This window comes from Myotis myotis, unplaced genomic scaffold (genome assembly GCF_014108235.1).
Source record: "Myotis myotis isolate mMyoMyo1 unplaced genomic scaffold, mMyoMyo1.p scaffold_m19_p_11, whole genome shotgun sequence".
In the NCBI taxonomy this organism is placed as follows: domain Eukaryota; kingdom Metazoa; phylum Chordata; class Mammalia; order Chiroptera; family Vespertilionidae; genus Myotis; species Myotis myotis.
The window spans coordinates 45,039,411-45,055,152 of NW_023416315.1; the positions used below are offsets into that span (position 1 = coordinate 45,039,411).

At 37.1% G+C, this 15,742-nt stretch overlaps 1 protein-coding gene across 1 annotated transcript in view; it reads left to right on the plus strand.

The window, feature by feature from the left end:
- The window catches only part of SEMA3E (semaphorin 3E), a 221,884-nt gene that overhangs the window by 134,819 nt on the left and 71,323 nt on the right, over positions 1-15,742 (plus strand). Inside the window, exons 3-4 of the mRNA XM_036328336.1 lie at positions 2,017-2,076; positions 5,201-5,320. Of these exons, the coding sequence (XP_036184229.1) occupies positions 2,017-2,076; positions 5,201-5,320 (180 nt within the window). The remainder of the gene's footprint in view (positions 1-2,016; positions 2,077-5,200; positions 5,321-15,742) is intronic.

Below are 15,742 nucleotides of genomic sequence, written 5' to 3' on the forward strand. Positions count from 1 at the left end.
AATATAAAAGCTCATGTGTTTTCTTTTTTTAAAAAACCTTTAATGTTGAAAGTATTACATATGTCCTCCTTCCCCCTCCCCCACTGACCCCTTCTAGCCCACCCCTGTTTTCATTTAAAAGTTCCTATGCTCACCCTAGCTGGTTTGACTCAGTGGATAGAGTGTGGGCCTGTGGACTAAAGGGCTTCCGGTTCGATTCTGGTCAAGGGCACATACTAGTACTTGGGTTTCAGGCTTGATCCCCAGTAGGGGGTGTGTAGGAGGCAGCTGATCAATGATTCTCTCTCATCATTGATGTTTCTATCACTCTCTTCCTTCCTCTCTGAAATCAATAAACATATATTTTTAAAATCTGCAGTAGGAAAGCAAAATAACACCTTCTGCTGAATATTGTTAGTAAGAAATTGGAGGGGATACTACATCAACAAGAACATAAAAGTAACATTATATGCCTTTAATTCAAATCATAGAATGTGTATGCCAATGATAATAAATGTAATCATATAAGGATTATCATAATAAAATGCTGTTGTCCCCATTTTTACAAATTCCCAATATTTTTCATGTATCAGGGACTGGATTTGTCTACATGATGTAAGAGGTAAATGACAAACCTCTTCCACTTCTAGCACATAAGTGCCTAACCTGGTAGGCACTTATGGGGCACAGCATCAAAAAAGCTTAAATCTTGATCATCTATGGGATTTAAACCTATATATCAGATTTCAAACACTAAAATGGCTACAGGAGCCAGTCAAGTAAAAGAAAAGTCTGAAGCAAATCGGAGTGTCTGTGCCATTGAAAACTTCAGACATTCAACCCCAGAGGAATGTTGCCATACCGGAATGCAAGCCTGTTGCCTGTCTGTCTTCACATTTTTCTAGAGAAACCAGAAAGATGGGTTTTTGTGCAAAAGCCCTTATTTTTGAATGTTGGGTACTAATTTAAAAATAATTAAGTAGTGCGCTCACTAAGTAAAAAGCACATTCAGTCAGCAACATCAAATATGTAGGTTGATAAGCATAACAGCCTTCCAGGCCAGCAGAATGCAGCATGGGTTGGAGGTGGGCAGGGCAGAAGGAGATATCAGTGAGAGATAATAGAAATATTTTGGGAACAAACAAATGACCATGGAAAAACAGTCTGGAATACTGGCATAGGCCAGACAATAGAGTCTACTGACAGGAAACCTTGACACTGGGTACCAGGAAACTATACATGAACTCTTCTCAACCTAGGCCCTGAGGACGTTTAACCTGAGGAAGAAAAGGTTATTTTTCAAACTAATTTCTTGAGAGTCCCAGACTACTCTGCTGGGCAATTTCTATTCCTTCACCAAAATGTTGACTTGAGAATGGATTGCTACCCATGACCCCAGCAAAGTGCAAGGTACAATTGTAGATAAAAAGAGAAATGGGTGATGTGTTCTCTCTTCAAGGAAGAGAAGAATCAATTTGAAATACAGTGAAAAAATACCTGAATTCAGTGGGAAACGGGCAGAGTTAATGTTTTAAAAAGTAAAGACCTGCAAGTAGTGTATTAGACAATACGTTATAAATAAGTAGGGTCGTTAATCCTTTAATCCTTTCATGCAGCAACTGTTGCTGAGTCCAGCACACACCAAGTCCGGGGCCAAGTGGTAAAAATGCAAAGGGAACTCATGGAGGTGCCTGACTTAAAGGGACAGATGGGTTTAGGAGGCAGACTGGACTGCAGATGTTATGTGAGGTAGGTTAGGTACAGAGCAGGCTGCTTGAAGTGTGTGCGGTCTCTGAAGGACTGAGACATGAGGTGAACCTTCAAACAGTTAAAAATAATAGTTTAGCATGACCTGAAAGCTCAAAGATAAGTGTCTTTATTATGCAAATAATGATGTAAAGGAGATTGTCTTGTTTTATCCTTTCAGAAAATAGAACAAAACGAAAATGTGTGAAATTGCAGAAAAAAGGAAATGGTTTCTTAGTGTGGTTTATTTTTATATGCAGTTGCATAATCGTACATTATCTTTTCTTTCAGATACACTGGCCCAGTACAACACAAAAAATAGAAGAATGCATAATGAAAGGAAAAGATGCAGTAAGTATTATTCATTACAAATTAAGTAATTCATCAATTATATCTCTCATCAATCACAAAAGACTGAATTCCTAACTTTTTATTTGCTTTAAAAATTATATATGCTATTTATTCTCAAGAATATATATACAAACATATATACATATATTATATACAATGTATGTATATACAATATTTAAAAATTAATTTCAGCCGAAACCGGTTTGGCTCAGTGGATAGAGCGTGGGCCTGCGGACTGAAAGGTCCCAGGTTCGATTCCGGTCAAGGGCATGTACCTGGGTTTCGGGCACATCCCCAGTGGGAGATGTGCAGGAGGCAGCTGATCGATGTTTCTCAACTCATCGATGTTTCTAACTCTCTATCTCTCTCCCTTCCTCTCTGTAAAAAATCAATAAAATATATTAAAAAAAAAAGACTTTAAAAAAAATTAATTTCAATGTAGAATTAGATTAAAAGGACTTGAGATGCCATCCCTAACTTCGTTTTTATTTTGTTTTATTATATTCATCAACTCACATTTATAAATTCCTTATGCTAATGTTTATTTCCTATGTATTTGGGGGAAAACAATTGTAGGTAGTGGTTTTTTTTGTTTTTGTTTGTTTTTATTTTTATTTATTTATTTTTTTATTATTAGTTAAGGTATTACAAATGTGTCCTCATCCCCCCCATTAACCCCCGCCCCACACACTCATGATCCCATCCCCCTGTTGTCCATGTCCATTGGTTTGGCTTATATACATGTATACAAGACCTTCGGTTGATCTCTTGTAGGTAGTGTTTTAATTTGAGGAAAAACTAAGCACACTCTGGGAGATTTCATTTCCCTTTGTTTAGTAAATTAGAAACATGCAGAAACAAAAGGAGAAAGAAAAACTAGTTTGAAGAAAGAAGGCAAAAGCAGTAAATATGCCTCACATATTTCACATAATGTTGAAGGGTCTCTCCTGCTTACAGGTTCAGCATTCCACTTCCCCACAGCTTCTCTGCAGTGCGTGAGTGAGAACGCGTGAGAGCAGCACCCTCCCTGTCAGAGTTGCGAGCACACTAACACATGAGTGAAGGAGTGACCTTCACCTGCTCAGCGTAGCTGGCCAATGACACCATGCACATCTTTGGAGAAAGGCATGCACATCTCCTTTTGAAAGTTAGCTTATCCTGTTTTTCAGGAAGAAAGCAAAAGACTCACACACACATTATGCCAACTCAATTCTCTGTAGTAACTGGGTCCCAGCCAAGGAATGAGTCAAGACATTCTTGCTGCCTTGGTCCTCAGTGTGATGCTGACGAATTGAACACACTCTAAGGCTATGTCAATCTAAGCCCTGCTGAGCCAAAATGTGGGCTAATTGGCTCAATCAAGATGTGTTGGTGTTTCAACAGATGAAAAGCAGGCACTTATAGCAATACTAGAGGCCCGGTGCATGAATTCGGGCATGGGTGGGGTCCCTAGGCCTGGCTGGCGATCAGGGCCTATCAGGGCTGTCTCACCCAGTCCTGATTGGGGCCAGGCCAATTGGGGCCAGGCGGATTGGGGCCTGCCAGCCTGGGGGAAGGACCACAGGAGGATGGCCGGTGGTGGGGAGGGACCAGGGGAGGTTGGCTGGCCATGGGAGGTTGGCTGTGGGAGCACACTGACTACCAGGGTTTTAATGTTTTAATCTGAGTTGAGCATCTGCCCCCTGGTGGCCAGTGCACATCATAGGGACTGGTCAACTGGTCATTCTGGTCCCTCAGCCGTAACAGTCAATTAGGCTTTTATATATATAGATGAGACTAGAATATTTTCTCCACGCCTGGGGGAAAATACATTATTCCACTCTATGGGTTACCCATAGAATAAAATGCTACATGAGTGGGAAATTGAAGAAATAAATATGTGCCTGGGTAGTCAGTTCAGTAATGCCATAACCTGAATCATTTATGATGAGATGGTTCTGCTGGTTTTTCATCCTAACAGTATTTTATCAGAGCCTTTAAAGCCACAGTCTGTCCTCATTAAATATTCTCTCTACTGATTATTGCATTATTGTATGTATCAATGTCAAAATAATATTTACCATTTAAAGGTTTAATATTTCTCTAATAATTTGTTTTAAATGAAGTAATAATACCTAATTTGCCAACAAGGTATTTTCTAGAATTAATTTAGCCAAATTGGTTTGAAGCAATTTTAAATATTTTTCCATTCAGCTTACTGATCATAAAACTCTCCTAGTGATTGTGTATTAAAACTTTGTTAAGTGTAATATGTATTCGATACTGTGTTTGATTAACTGGGGAATACAAAGATGTCTAAAATAAACATTCTGTTCTCAAAAAGCTTCCAGTTGATTACCAGTGAGGCAAACGAGTTTTTGGGCCAAATGTGGCCTGCCATAAATAAAGTTTTATTAGAACATAGGCATCCACACTCATTTGTGTATTGTCTATGGTTGCTTTCATGCTGTAACTGCAGAGATAAGTAGTTGCAACCACAATGCAAGTAGTAGAGATCAGATCCCCATTGAACTAAATATGTCCACTGTATGATCCTTTATAGAAAAAGTTTTCTGATCCCTCAACTATGCTCTTATTGTAATCGCTATAAAATGTTATTTTTATTGGCTAGTTTTCTATCTATTTACTTGGAAATTCTCTATTAAAGTGCCTTATGTAAATTAATGTTTGAAGATATGATTTATTTCCCCAAATTAAAACTCTGTAAATGCTCTAAAGTCTGTATGAGTAAAGACACTTTTTCTAATTATTGGTTTTCTGACTTTATGCTGATTCATTGTTTATATGTACTTTTAGACTAACTTAATTACTTAATGGAACATATTCAAACTTCATGCTTGAATACATTTCCGAACAGTGCTTTTTTAAAATATCTCAGTGAGTACTAGAATTCGTGAAAATAATTCACTCCCATGACTAAATGGAAGTCCTACATCGCTGCTAACAAAAATGCGCATCCTTCACCCAGGTCTCTTCTTCCTCTGCTCCTTGTCCTTTTTTCATCTGCACCTTTTGCCTCCTCTAGCCAGGGAAGACTTAAATTCCTGGGATTAGGAAACACAAAAATAAAAAAGGGGTAAACATTTTTATTCCACTAGCCACTTCTTCTTTTTTTCTGCTCTAGAGTGAATGTGCAAATTATGTTCGGGTTTTGCATCACTACAACAGGACACACCTCCTGACCTGTGGCACCGGAGCTTTCGACCCACTTTGTGCCTTCATCAGAGTTGGGTACCATATGGAGGTAAGATGATTTCATTTACTGTTGTCAATAAAAATAATGATGAGAACTATTTGTTTTCAATGAAAAGTTGTGTGATTTCCTTTGATGAAAGAGAAAGGCATTTAGGAAATACTGATTCTGTTTGCTTGAGTCAGAGAAATAATCGCTAGGGCCTTTAAAATTGTTTGTCAGCTGTAAAATTTGTGAGCCAGTTAATTCTTAATGTATTCACTCACTGAACAATTTCATTTCCTTAATTTTTCCACTTAAAAGTATTTCTTAATATGAAACTATGTTCTCTATTGTGTTCTTATATAATTTTTATTAATGTAACCACCAAACTGGAATGAACATATATATAGATTTATATATGCATGTACATATAAATAAATTTATAAGAGTACAATTACTACACATAGTATTTTATAAAGGACATGCAAGTACTTGTTGATTCTGTAATTGTTCCTTCATCAAGTGAAGTAGGGAGGTGGAATTGGAGGTAGGGAGAGATTGCAAACTGATAAATTAAGAATGAGTGGGTAAGAGCTATATGTCTCGTTTCCCACACCTCATCACTAGGCTTGTTAGTAAACAAAAATAGGTTGAAATATAACCTATCTTAACAAACTGGGTAAGCTCTCAAGTTGCATTTATTCTAGGCACAATTTCAAACACCTTACATCACAGTTCCACTCTGAAGCATATTAAACAATATTCCGATGTCAGGATCTGCTTTGTCCTTTCATTTAGGACAAAAGGCAGAATCCCGCATTAGGATGTGACACAGATAAAGCAGAGCTCTACATACTCTGTAGCTGAGCAGCTGGACGCTCTTGATTCTCATATCCCCATTATGAGAGGGCAGCTCTGACTGTAAATATGGGGTATCTCCAAAAATGTATACACACACTTTGAATAAGTATAAAGGCAGTGTTCATTAAAATACATTTGATTTTAACAATTGAGCTATCAGCTGTTAAAGTATATATACATTTTTGGGACACCCTGTATTTTCAGCCAGCGCATATAAAGCACAACATTCATTTCTCTAGAGAAAAATTATTTCTGATATTTCCTTTAGTAGTGAACACTCAGGTGCACATATAATTAACAATATCTGAAGTGCTTGCTCTAAGCTGCCTCTGGAGAGTGCCCTGATTGAGGTACTTCATCTGTTAAGTGTCCTTGTAGGCCGGTTTTTGATTAGCATATTTTAAATGTTAACTAACCCCCCGCTAGTGATAGATTAAAGTTAAGTAGCATGCACAAACACATCACAGTGCATTTACTAAATTATTTTAAAGAGACAGTGCAGATGATATAATAGGAAACTTTAGCTGAAGATATAGAAGGAAAGTGGGTCCAGTGCAGTCAGAATATTTACACATAAATAAATATACAAAGAATGCATATGCATGTACATATATATACATGAGTATACACATGGATATACATATACATACATATGTGTATACAAACACATATAATACATATATACAAATTCAACATGTATACATCATAATGCAGATCTATTGGAAAAAAATTCTCTCAGTTTTCATTTATCTGAAAAAGCCTTTATTTTATCTTTATCTTTGAAGGAAATTTTCTCTGAATATAGAATTCTGGGGTAACATTTTTTTTTCTTTCAGCATCTAAAAATGTTTATTGTCCTCTAATCTCTTCCTGGTGTAAATTCAGGTTTCATAAATATCCCCCCTGAAGAGGAGAAAGAGGAAATGAGGCAGAAATATTACTTAAAATAATGACACACTAGAGGCTCGATGCATGAAATTTGTGCAAGAGTAGGCCTTCCTTCCCCCGGCTGCTGGCACCGGCTTCCCTCTGGCACCCAGACCTGGCTTTGTCCAGAAGGTCATCCAAAAGGACATCTGGTCTAATTAGCATGCTATGCTTTTACATATATATATATATATATATATATATATATATATATATATCATTGTTCCACAGATCACCAAGATTCTGTCCATTTTTATTCAATCTTTTTTCCCCTCTATTTTTCAAATTGGATAAATTCTATTGATTTAATTGCAGGTCTATTAATCCTTTCTTCTGACATCTCTAATATGCTCTTAAGCCCACCTCATTAATGGTTCATATAGATATTGTATTTTTCAGATCTAGAATCTTCACTTTCTCTATTTCTTTATTTATATACTAAGTGTTCCCCCAGTTTTTATTCATAATGACTATATTTACCTTTAACCGACTGACCATATATTTTTAACAACTGTTTTAAAATCTTGGTGTGCTAATTTAAACTGTGGGTCAACCTAGAGTAAGTTTGCATTGACTGCTTTTTCTCTTGACTCTGAATCATATTTTCTTGTTTCTTTGCATGTCTATTAATTATTATTGTGAACTGGACATCATAGGTCATATGTTTTCATTCTGGGTCTTGGATTCTGTTATCTTTTGAAGAAAGTTGATTTTTATTCTAGCAGGCAGTTTACTCAGCTGGACTCAAACCTCTTTTAAGATGATCAGCAGCCACAAATCTTTCAGTTTTCCAGCCACTGCTTTTCATGGTCTGCTTGCACATGCAGTTCATGTGTCAGCCAAGGATTTGGGGGAGAATCTACACACAGATTTCAGAGTTCCTCACTCAGTTTCCAGTTATATCTTCTCGCTTTTCATCTGATCTGGTACTTTACATGTCTTTTCTATGGCTTTCCAATCTAAAAAGTCTCTAGTTTTCTGCTTGATTCTAGCGCCAGTGATGGCGAACCTATGACACGCGTGTCAGAGGTGACACGCAAACTCATTTTTTTTGGTTGATTTTTCTTTGTTAAATGGCATTTAAATATATAAAATAAATATCAAAAATATAAGTCTTTGTTTTACTATGGTTGCAAATATCAAAAAATTTCTATATGTGACATGGCACCAGAGGTAAGTTAGGGTTTTTCAAAATGCTGACACGCCGAGCTCAAAAGGTTCGCCATCACTGTAGCCTTTCTCATAACATGAACTGTGGGTTACCTTAAATTGAAAACTGTTCAGCCTTGGACAGTGTTGCTCAGTGGTTGGAGCCTCAGCCTGAAAGGTCTTAGGTTTTATTCCAGTCAAGGCCATGTACCTGGGTTACAGGTTGATCCCCTGGCCTGGTTGGGGCATGAGTGGGGGGCAAACAATTGATGTATCTCTCTCACAATGATATTTCTCACTCTCTCTCTCTCTCTCCCACTCCCTCCCCCCTTTCTACTCTCTCTAAAACTGAAAACCAAACAAACATACCCTCTGGTGAGGATTAACAAAAATAAAATAAAAACAATCCAGTCTTTGTCTCTCTTAACTAATCTCCAGTGCCTTCCAATAATGTTTTTATATGTTTTTACTTAGCTCATCATCATCTGTGGGAGAGTTAGTTCATTACAAGCTGCATTGCCATTAACAGAAGTGGGACTCCGTGTAATTCATCTTCATATGTGTGATATTGACTATTTTCTCATATAATTATATAGGTATTAAATATGATTGAAAACACATTTTGGAAAAAAATCTGTATATGACGTAAGAGGAACTTGTGGCCATCTGATAATGAGAGATTTATTCCCCGCACTCCATTTTTATCAAGAGAATGAGAAATTACAAACAATTAGAGGCAAGGCAAATAGTTTGATCAAAAAGTTAGAGGCAGGCACGAATGGGATAGGTTTGCAGATATTAGTCTAGTTGGTTCAGAAACAGCAGGTTACAGAGCTAGGACAAATTGGGGAGGATTTTAATGTTAGACAGTGACATTCTGTAGTTATTTTAAAGACAACATGAGGACCACGAAGGAGCTTGAACAGTGTTTGATTGGCATGGCATTAGCAATATTTTGGATTGATTCAAGCAGAGAGAGATGAAAGACAGAGAGAAATTAGAGGATTGCACGCGGATATTTAATAGCGTTGTCACAAAAGGACAGGAAGTGTGGAGCTGATGTGAGAAGCTGCCCAGCAGGGGAGTTTATGTAACTAACATTTTATTGGATGTCACTGATGAAAGGGAATTGAAAACCAATTCCATTTTACTTCTAGGAAAACAAAGTATTTAACAGCAAGAGGGAGCTAAGGAGACAGAGGAGGCTTTTGTGAGAACATCAAAAATGTTAGGTATTTCTCAGTTGTAACTCTTCAATTTCCATGTGCAATTGTTTTAAAAAAATGATCCTGGAGCTGAGAGAAGATGTTATCAGAATAGATTAAATCTCCCAATAGATTGAATTATTGAACCCTCGGGAGTTAATGGTCCCTGAAGGATTTTCTCTCTCCCTCTCTCTCTCCCTCTCCCTCTCCCTCTCCCTCTCCCTCTCCCTCTCTCTCTCCCTCTCCCTCTCCCTCTCCCTCTCCCTCTGTCTTATTTTTTTTCTCACTTGCTTTCTCTGTCTGTCTCTCCCTCTCACACTTTATCAAAGGAACTTGGAAAATGCCATTATTTCGTTGACAGTAGAATGGGAATATCAGTGTAAACAGACTGAGCAGACAGAGTAGTATAAGGCAAATCAGGTTAGTGCAAATTCAGAATCACACTTGTAAAAGGAAAAAAAAAACATTTAAAAATGATAGGCAACATCATTAATGCTACAGAGAGGGCAGTTTTAGTAAAGTCGTGAGTAATTAGAATGTAGAAGATTAAGAAATCACTGAAAATGCCCAAATAAAGGCAGTAATATTACCTATTTAATCCAGAAAGAGACTTGTTAAGGAACAGAAATATAGGGGAGGATATAAAAATGTTGGAGTGTTGAAAGAAGGTTTTCTTAGCACAGTGGATATAGAAACTACGTGTATTTGTCAAGTAAGAGGATATGACCACCTAGCTTCTTGGAGTTAGGGTATCTCTGATACCTTCGTCTTTTATCTGAATGTTGCTTTTTCTTTGACCTTCTTTACCCTTTTCTTGAAAAAGTTTTGCAGTTTTTTCTTGAAAGTGGGGTGGGCAGGTTCATTTTGAGGATTCATCTCTCCCCCAGACCCCTGCAATCACCCACAGGTTAAAGAAGCACAAATCTCTCCCAGGTTCAGCTGTCATTCTAAAGTGACGCTACACTCTCAGTGCATGTGTTTGGAGAATTTGAGAGTTCTTTTTTTTCTAAGGTTTGACAAAACTGGTTCCTTCTCCCTGCTTCTCCCTGCAAGATCTTAATACTCTGCGTGGTTTAAAGTTCCCAGTAGTTCATCCGCAGTACCTGGGGGCTCATGGAGATCCTTAATAGCTAGTTTTGCTGTAGGCATTGTCAATGATCATTTGGTTTTGCATTTCTACTTGTTTCGTATGGTTTTCTGGGAGAATTTACAGAGAATAGAATATATGCCTCTGTTGCTATCCTGTCTGACATCTTAGAGTACCTTTTAAATAGTAAAATGCTATGCAAATATAAAAGTACTACATAAAATACTACAAGTTTATGTCTACCTCTAATTTACTCATCATTCAAAGAAAATAGAAATTATGTGTTGAATGTCGAGGCTGAGAAAAAGAAAAGGTTCAGGTATAAAATATATATTTCTTGAGAACTGACAAAGGTCTTGAACTCCTGCAAAATTAAAGTCTCTTTTAATACTTAGCCATTGAAGTTTCTCTTAGAACACAATGATATTAACACAATGATATTAGCATGTTACTATTTGTATTAGATTTCTATGTTGCAAAGCAAATACCCAAAAACAACACAGGTTTACTATCTCACAGTCTCTGCGGGTCAGGATTCTAGGCACTGTTTAGCTGACCCCACTGTCTCAATGCTGAAATCAAGGTATTTCTTTTTTAAAAAATCTTTTTTGTTGAAAGTATTATGGATGCCCCCCACTTTTGCCCTTTGCCCCCCTTCACCCAGCTCCTGCCCCACCCCAGGCCTTCACTGCACTATTGTCTGTGTCCATGGGTTATGTGTATATGCATATAAGTTCTTTGGTTAATCTCTTCCCGCCCCCAACCCTTCCCTCTGAGATTCAACAGTCTATCCCAAGCTTCCATGTCTATGAAATCAAGGTACTTCATAGGCTGTGATCTTTCTGGACCTCAGAGCCATAGTCTAAGTTCTTGTGGTTGTTGAGAGAATTTAGATCCTAGCAGTTGTAGGATTCAAGTCCCTGTTTTCTTAATGTCATCCAGGATCTGCTCTTGCTCTCAGAGGCCACCTGCAGTTCTTGTCACGTGGCCCTATAACAACATGGCAGCAGACTTCTTCAAGGCCAGCAAAAGAATCTGCCTTTCCGATGTACTATGAGGAAGTCATTTAACATTATTTAATAAGAACAACTACAATACAGCCACCATATAAAGTACTAAAATCTAGAGAGTGATTTCTCACCCTATTGGATTTGTAGGGCCCACCCGGACATCTCTATGTGGAGTGGGAATCTTGAGTGCCATTAGCATTCTGCCTGCAATGCTATCCTTTACCTATCTTACAAATGAAAGGAGGATTGGATTAGTACTAGTGTTTTAAGAGAGTGTTTCTTGGGGTGCAAGGCAACCACATAAGGTAAAGGGTAGAAAATGAAATCATTCTTTTCTAAATTTGCTCATGGCTCTTAAAAGGATCCTACATTCATAACACTTTCAACAATAAAAATTTAAAAATATATAATAAAATGAAAAATAAAAAGAATGCTACATTCCTCCATGCAAGAATCATAAAGATTATGGGATATTAATCTTGGGCCACCTCCAGAATTTGTCTAACCAAAGATGGAAAAATTTGATTATGCTTGAGGGCATAAGCATTTAACTATAAATTACTGCCATAGTTAATTAGTATAGGGTATATTTTTCTCAGTGTATTTTAATTTAAAGCCTATTTTAATCAATTTTTAAATATGTTGAATATATTACTCATGCAAAGGAGCTTGGCACCAAAAATAAGCAATAATTCACTTTTTTGATTTTCAGTCATGGTTTTGACACAAGTTTCCTCTAGTGCAGAAAGTAGCAGCTCAGCTATTTAAGTTGGAATATTATCAGCTGTACAATCATAAGATTTCATATATACCCCAATGCAGGATAAAATCACTTTGAAAATATGTTGGAAACTATACCCAAATAATGTTCTTACCAAGTCAGTTCCCATTTCTACTTTATATACTAGAAATGATGTATTTTGTAGTTGTGTATGTATTCACTAGTTAAATATTTTGTAATGTGCGGTCAAAGATGACTATTTATACATAATAGGACTTTTGCCTTTTAGAGTCATATATTTTTTCATACTATCCCATAGATCCTTTAGAGTTTGAACCTTTTATTTTCAATAAATTTTGAAAATACCTTTTCAGGCAATCACACTTAAGTATACAAAATTGATTGAAATATACATGTTATAAATATATAAATTTTATCAGATATATTTTCCTCAAAGGTACTTAATATTTGCTTCTTAGTAGATAAACTTAGTGCCTTAACCGGCTTGGCTCAGTGGATAGAGCGTTGGCCTGTGGACTCAAGGATCCCAGGTTCGATTCCAGTCAAGGGCATGTACCTTGGTTGTGGGCACATCCCCAGTAGAGGGTGTGCAGGAGGCAGCTAATCGATGTTTCTCTCTCATCAATGTTTCTTCCTCTCTGTAAAAAAACAAAAAAATGTATTTTCTTAAAAAAACTTAGTTTCTTCTTATAGTACAGAGTAAAAATTTCATTGGGATAGCCAATAAAACTAGTAACAGTTACAGGAGGTTTAAAAAGTAACCTAGCAGGGCCCTGGCCAGTGTTGCTAAGTGGTTAGAGCATTGGCCCGTGCACCAAAGGGTCACGGGTATACCTGGGTAGCAGGCTTGATCCCAGACCTTCAGTCAGGTGCTTGAGGGAGGCAACCAATGGATGTTTCTGTTTCACATCAATGTCTCTCTCTCTCTCTCTCTCTCCCTCTCTCTCTCTCTCTCTTCTCTCTCTTCTCTCTCCCTCCCTCCCACTGTCTCTAAAAATCAATGGGGGCGGGGGGGGGGAAGTAACACATCAGAGTTTTATGACTGATATTAGTATTTCTTTTCACAACAGAGATTAATATGCCGTGCACTTAATAGTCTGTTTTTCCCAAAGAAATACTCATATCTTGATTTCAAAAATTTTGTTTAATGTCAACTTTTGCCACACCTAGCTTCTAAACCTATACAATTCCAAATATTTCCAAGTTTGTTCTTTTAATAGGTTTATGTTAGGTCCATGTTTGTTTATGCCTGTTTAGCTGTAATGACCTATAAAAAGGTTTAAAAATGTTAAAAGTAATAGTTTTTAAATAATTGTGTAAAAATCTAGGTGGCTGTTAGCCATTTAAATAGAATAAATATACAAAAATTTACATTGAGTATTTAGCAATATTTATACTCTCAGATAATTTTTATATATTAAATATGCTTAGAGTTAACAAAAATATCCAGATGATAATTTGCACCAAGATAATTTTATAAACCTTATAAGTTACCTGTTTTAAAGGGTAACTCTGGTCTGTAATTTTCTGATCCATTTATGTGAAAATAATATATAGAAATGTTTTATGGTTTTCAAATGTTCGCAATTTTTATATTCTCATTTCAAATAAGTGATTAAAAGGTAAAATGTACCACCCTATGAAATCAGGTTTATATTTCCTTTGCCCTCAGCCTATGAGTTTTTCATTCTGCAGATCGGGTGTTTATATGTATTTTTGATTAAAAATATAATGGAAATTATGATCAATGGAAATAGAAACTACCGGACAGCAATACTCTTTTTTTTAGGCAGGGAAAATGGAGCTATTTTATTCATTGAGATATATAGTGAATGTTAAATGTGCAAGAGGAAATTATTTACACTAATGTAGTAGCTACCTAAAAAAGACAATATATCAGTAGCCCTTTAAAAAAGAAGACAAAAACTTTTGAGTTGGTAAAGAAGGCTTAGAAGACTGAAATTGAACCGATATTTTTAGAGAAATGATATATCTTGTCCATTGCGCACTCAGCCATTTATTACATTGTTGTTTTTATGCTTTCTTTACTGCAAATGAAAAGAATGTTTTTCAGTGCAGGTGATAGAAAAGGCAGTGCTATAATCCCCGGGCATTGGGAGGTGAGCATGACTTTCTCCACATCTTGCAGGCTGTCATTTTTGTGGTTTTTAAAACCCCCCGGGTTATTTAAAAGTGGCCTCAGTACAGAGGGATTATTCCTCCACGTTTTTCTCTCCTGTCAATCTTAATAGTGAAAGCTGGTGGCAGGAACTGCTGCTGGGAAGGAAAACAGCATTCCTTGTCCTGGTTTTTGTCTAACAATAATTATATGAAAGCTCTTGGAAAGGCAGGCTGCTTAACACACTTCACTTACAGCTCCCTTTTACGGTGTGTGTGTGTGCGCGCGCGTGCGAGCATGCTTCTGTGTAAAAAGCCTTGCTCTCCAGCAAGGTGCCTGTGAGGTAAGAGAAGGTGAAGAGAGAAATCAGGTGATACTGTGTTGCTGAGCAACTTTCCTGTTGGCCACTGGGGAATGAGGGACCAGGAGAGGCTTACTGGTAGTCGGGCCAGACCTGTAACTAATTAAAGCAGCTCAGATCCTTAGGGAGCAGTGAGCTCTGCTATGAGGGTTTTGTTTTTTTACTTAAAATTTTGAAACAAAATATGAAAGTGCTCCAGTACCACTTTTTGCCCACTTCTTCCATGGCACTCCTTTGTTAATAATCTGATGTTTATTTTTTGAAATATGTGCATGTTTGTGTAATAATCATAAAATGTTAACAGTCTATCTGAGGTTCTTATTTTAATGATTTTTACTCAGAAATACTACATGGGCATATGTTAGGGCATAATAATCCTATCTCATTCACTTAAATGGCTGCATAGTATTTCTTAATAAGAATGAACCATAATATGTAATCAAGTGATTTATTTGTAATGACTAATCCTGAGGGTACAGTGAAGCAGAGAATGAGTCTGATGCTTGAGTTGTTGAGCATCTAAAGGGCAAATGAGATGCTCATCAATGTAGACCCATAAGCATTCATGTCTCCAGTTTGATCAGATGTTATAAACTAGCACCATATGCCTTATTCAGCTCACAAATGCGCTTTGTTTGTCACAGACAGAATTTCCTGTTTGTTTTCTCCTATAAAGCCTACATTTGAAAACTGGTTGCATTCACATAGTAGATTGTGATTTCCATGGGACCGATGTGAAAAGCATCAGTTGGTGCTAAGTAGCTGCTGCCGGACTCCTCAGTAGGGGGCATGTGATGAACAACATTCCACAGTCCCCATCACAGCACAATGCAGGCTTACACCAGCCTCTGTCAGTTTGCCATCTCCGCCTGGTCCTGACAGGCATTTGCATCTGTTCCTCAAGCACTAGAAGGTTATGAACTTCTTCAAAACCCTTAAGGGCTTAGAATCTAGCAGTTAGTCAATAAGCATAGGATGAATGAGTCAGCAAGTAAATTAATGAATGAATGAATGAGTGTTGTTACAGTGA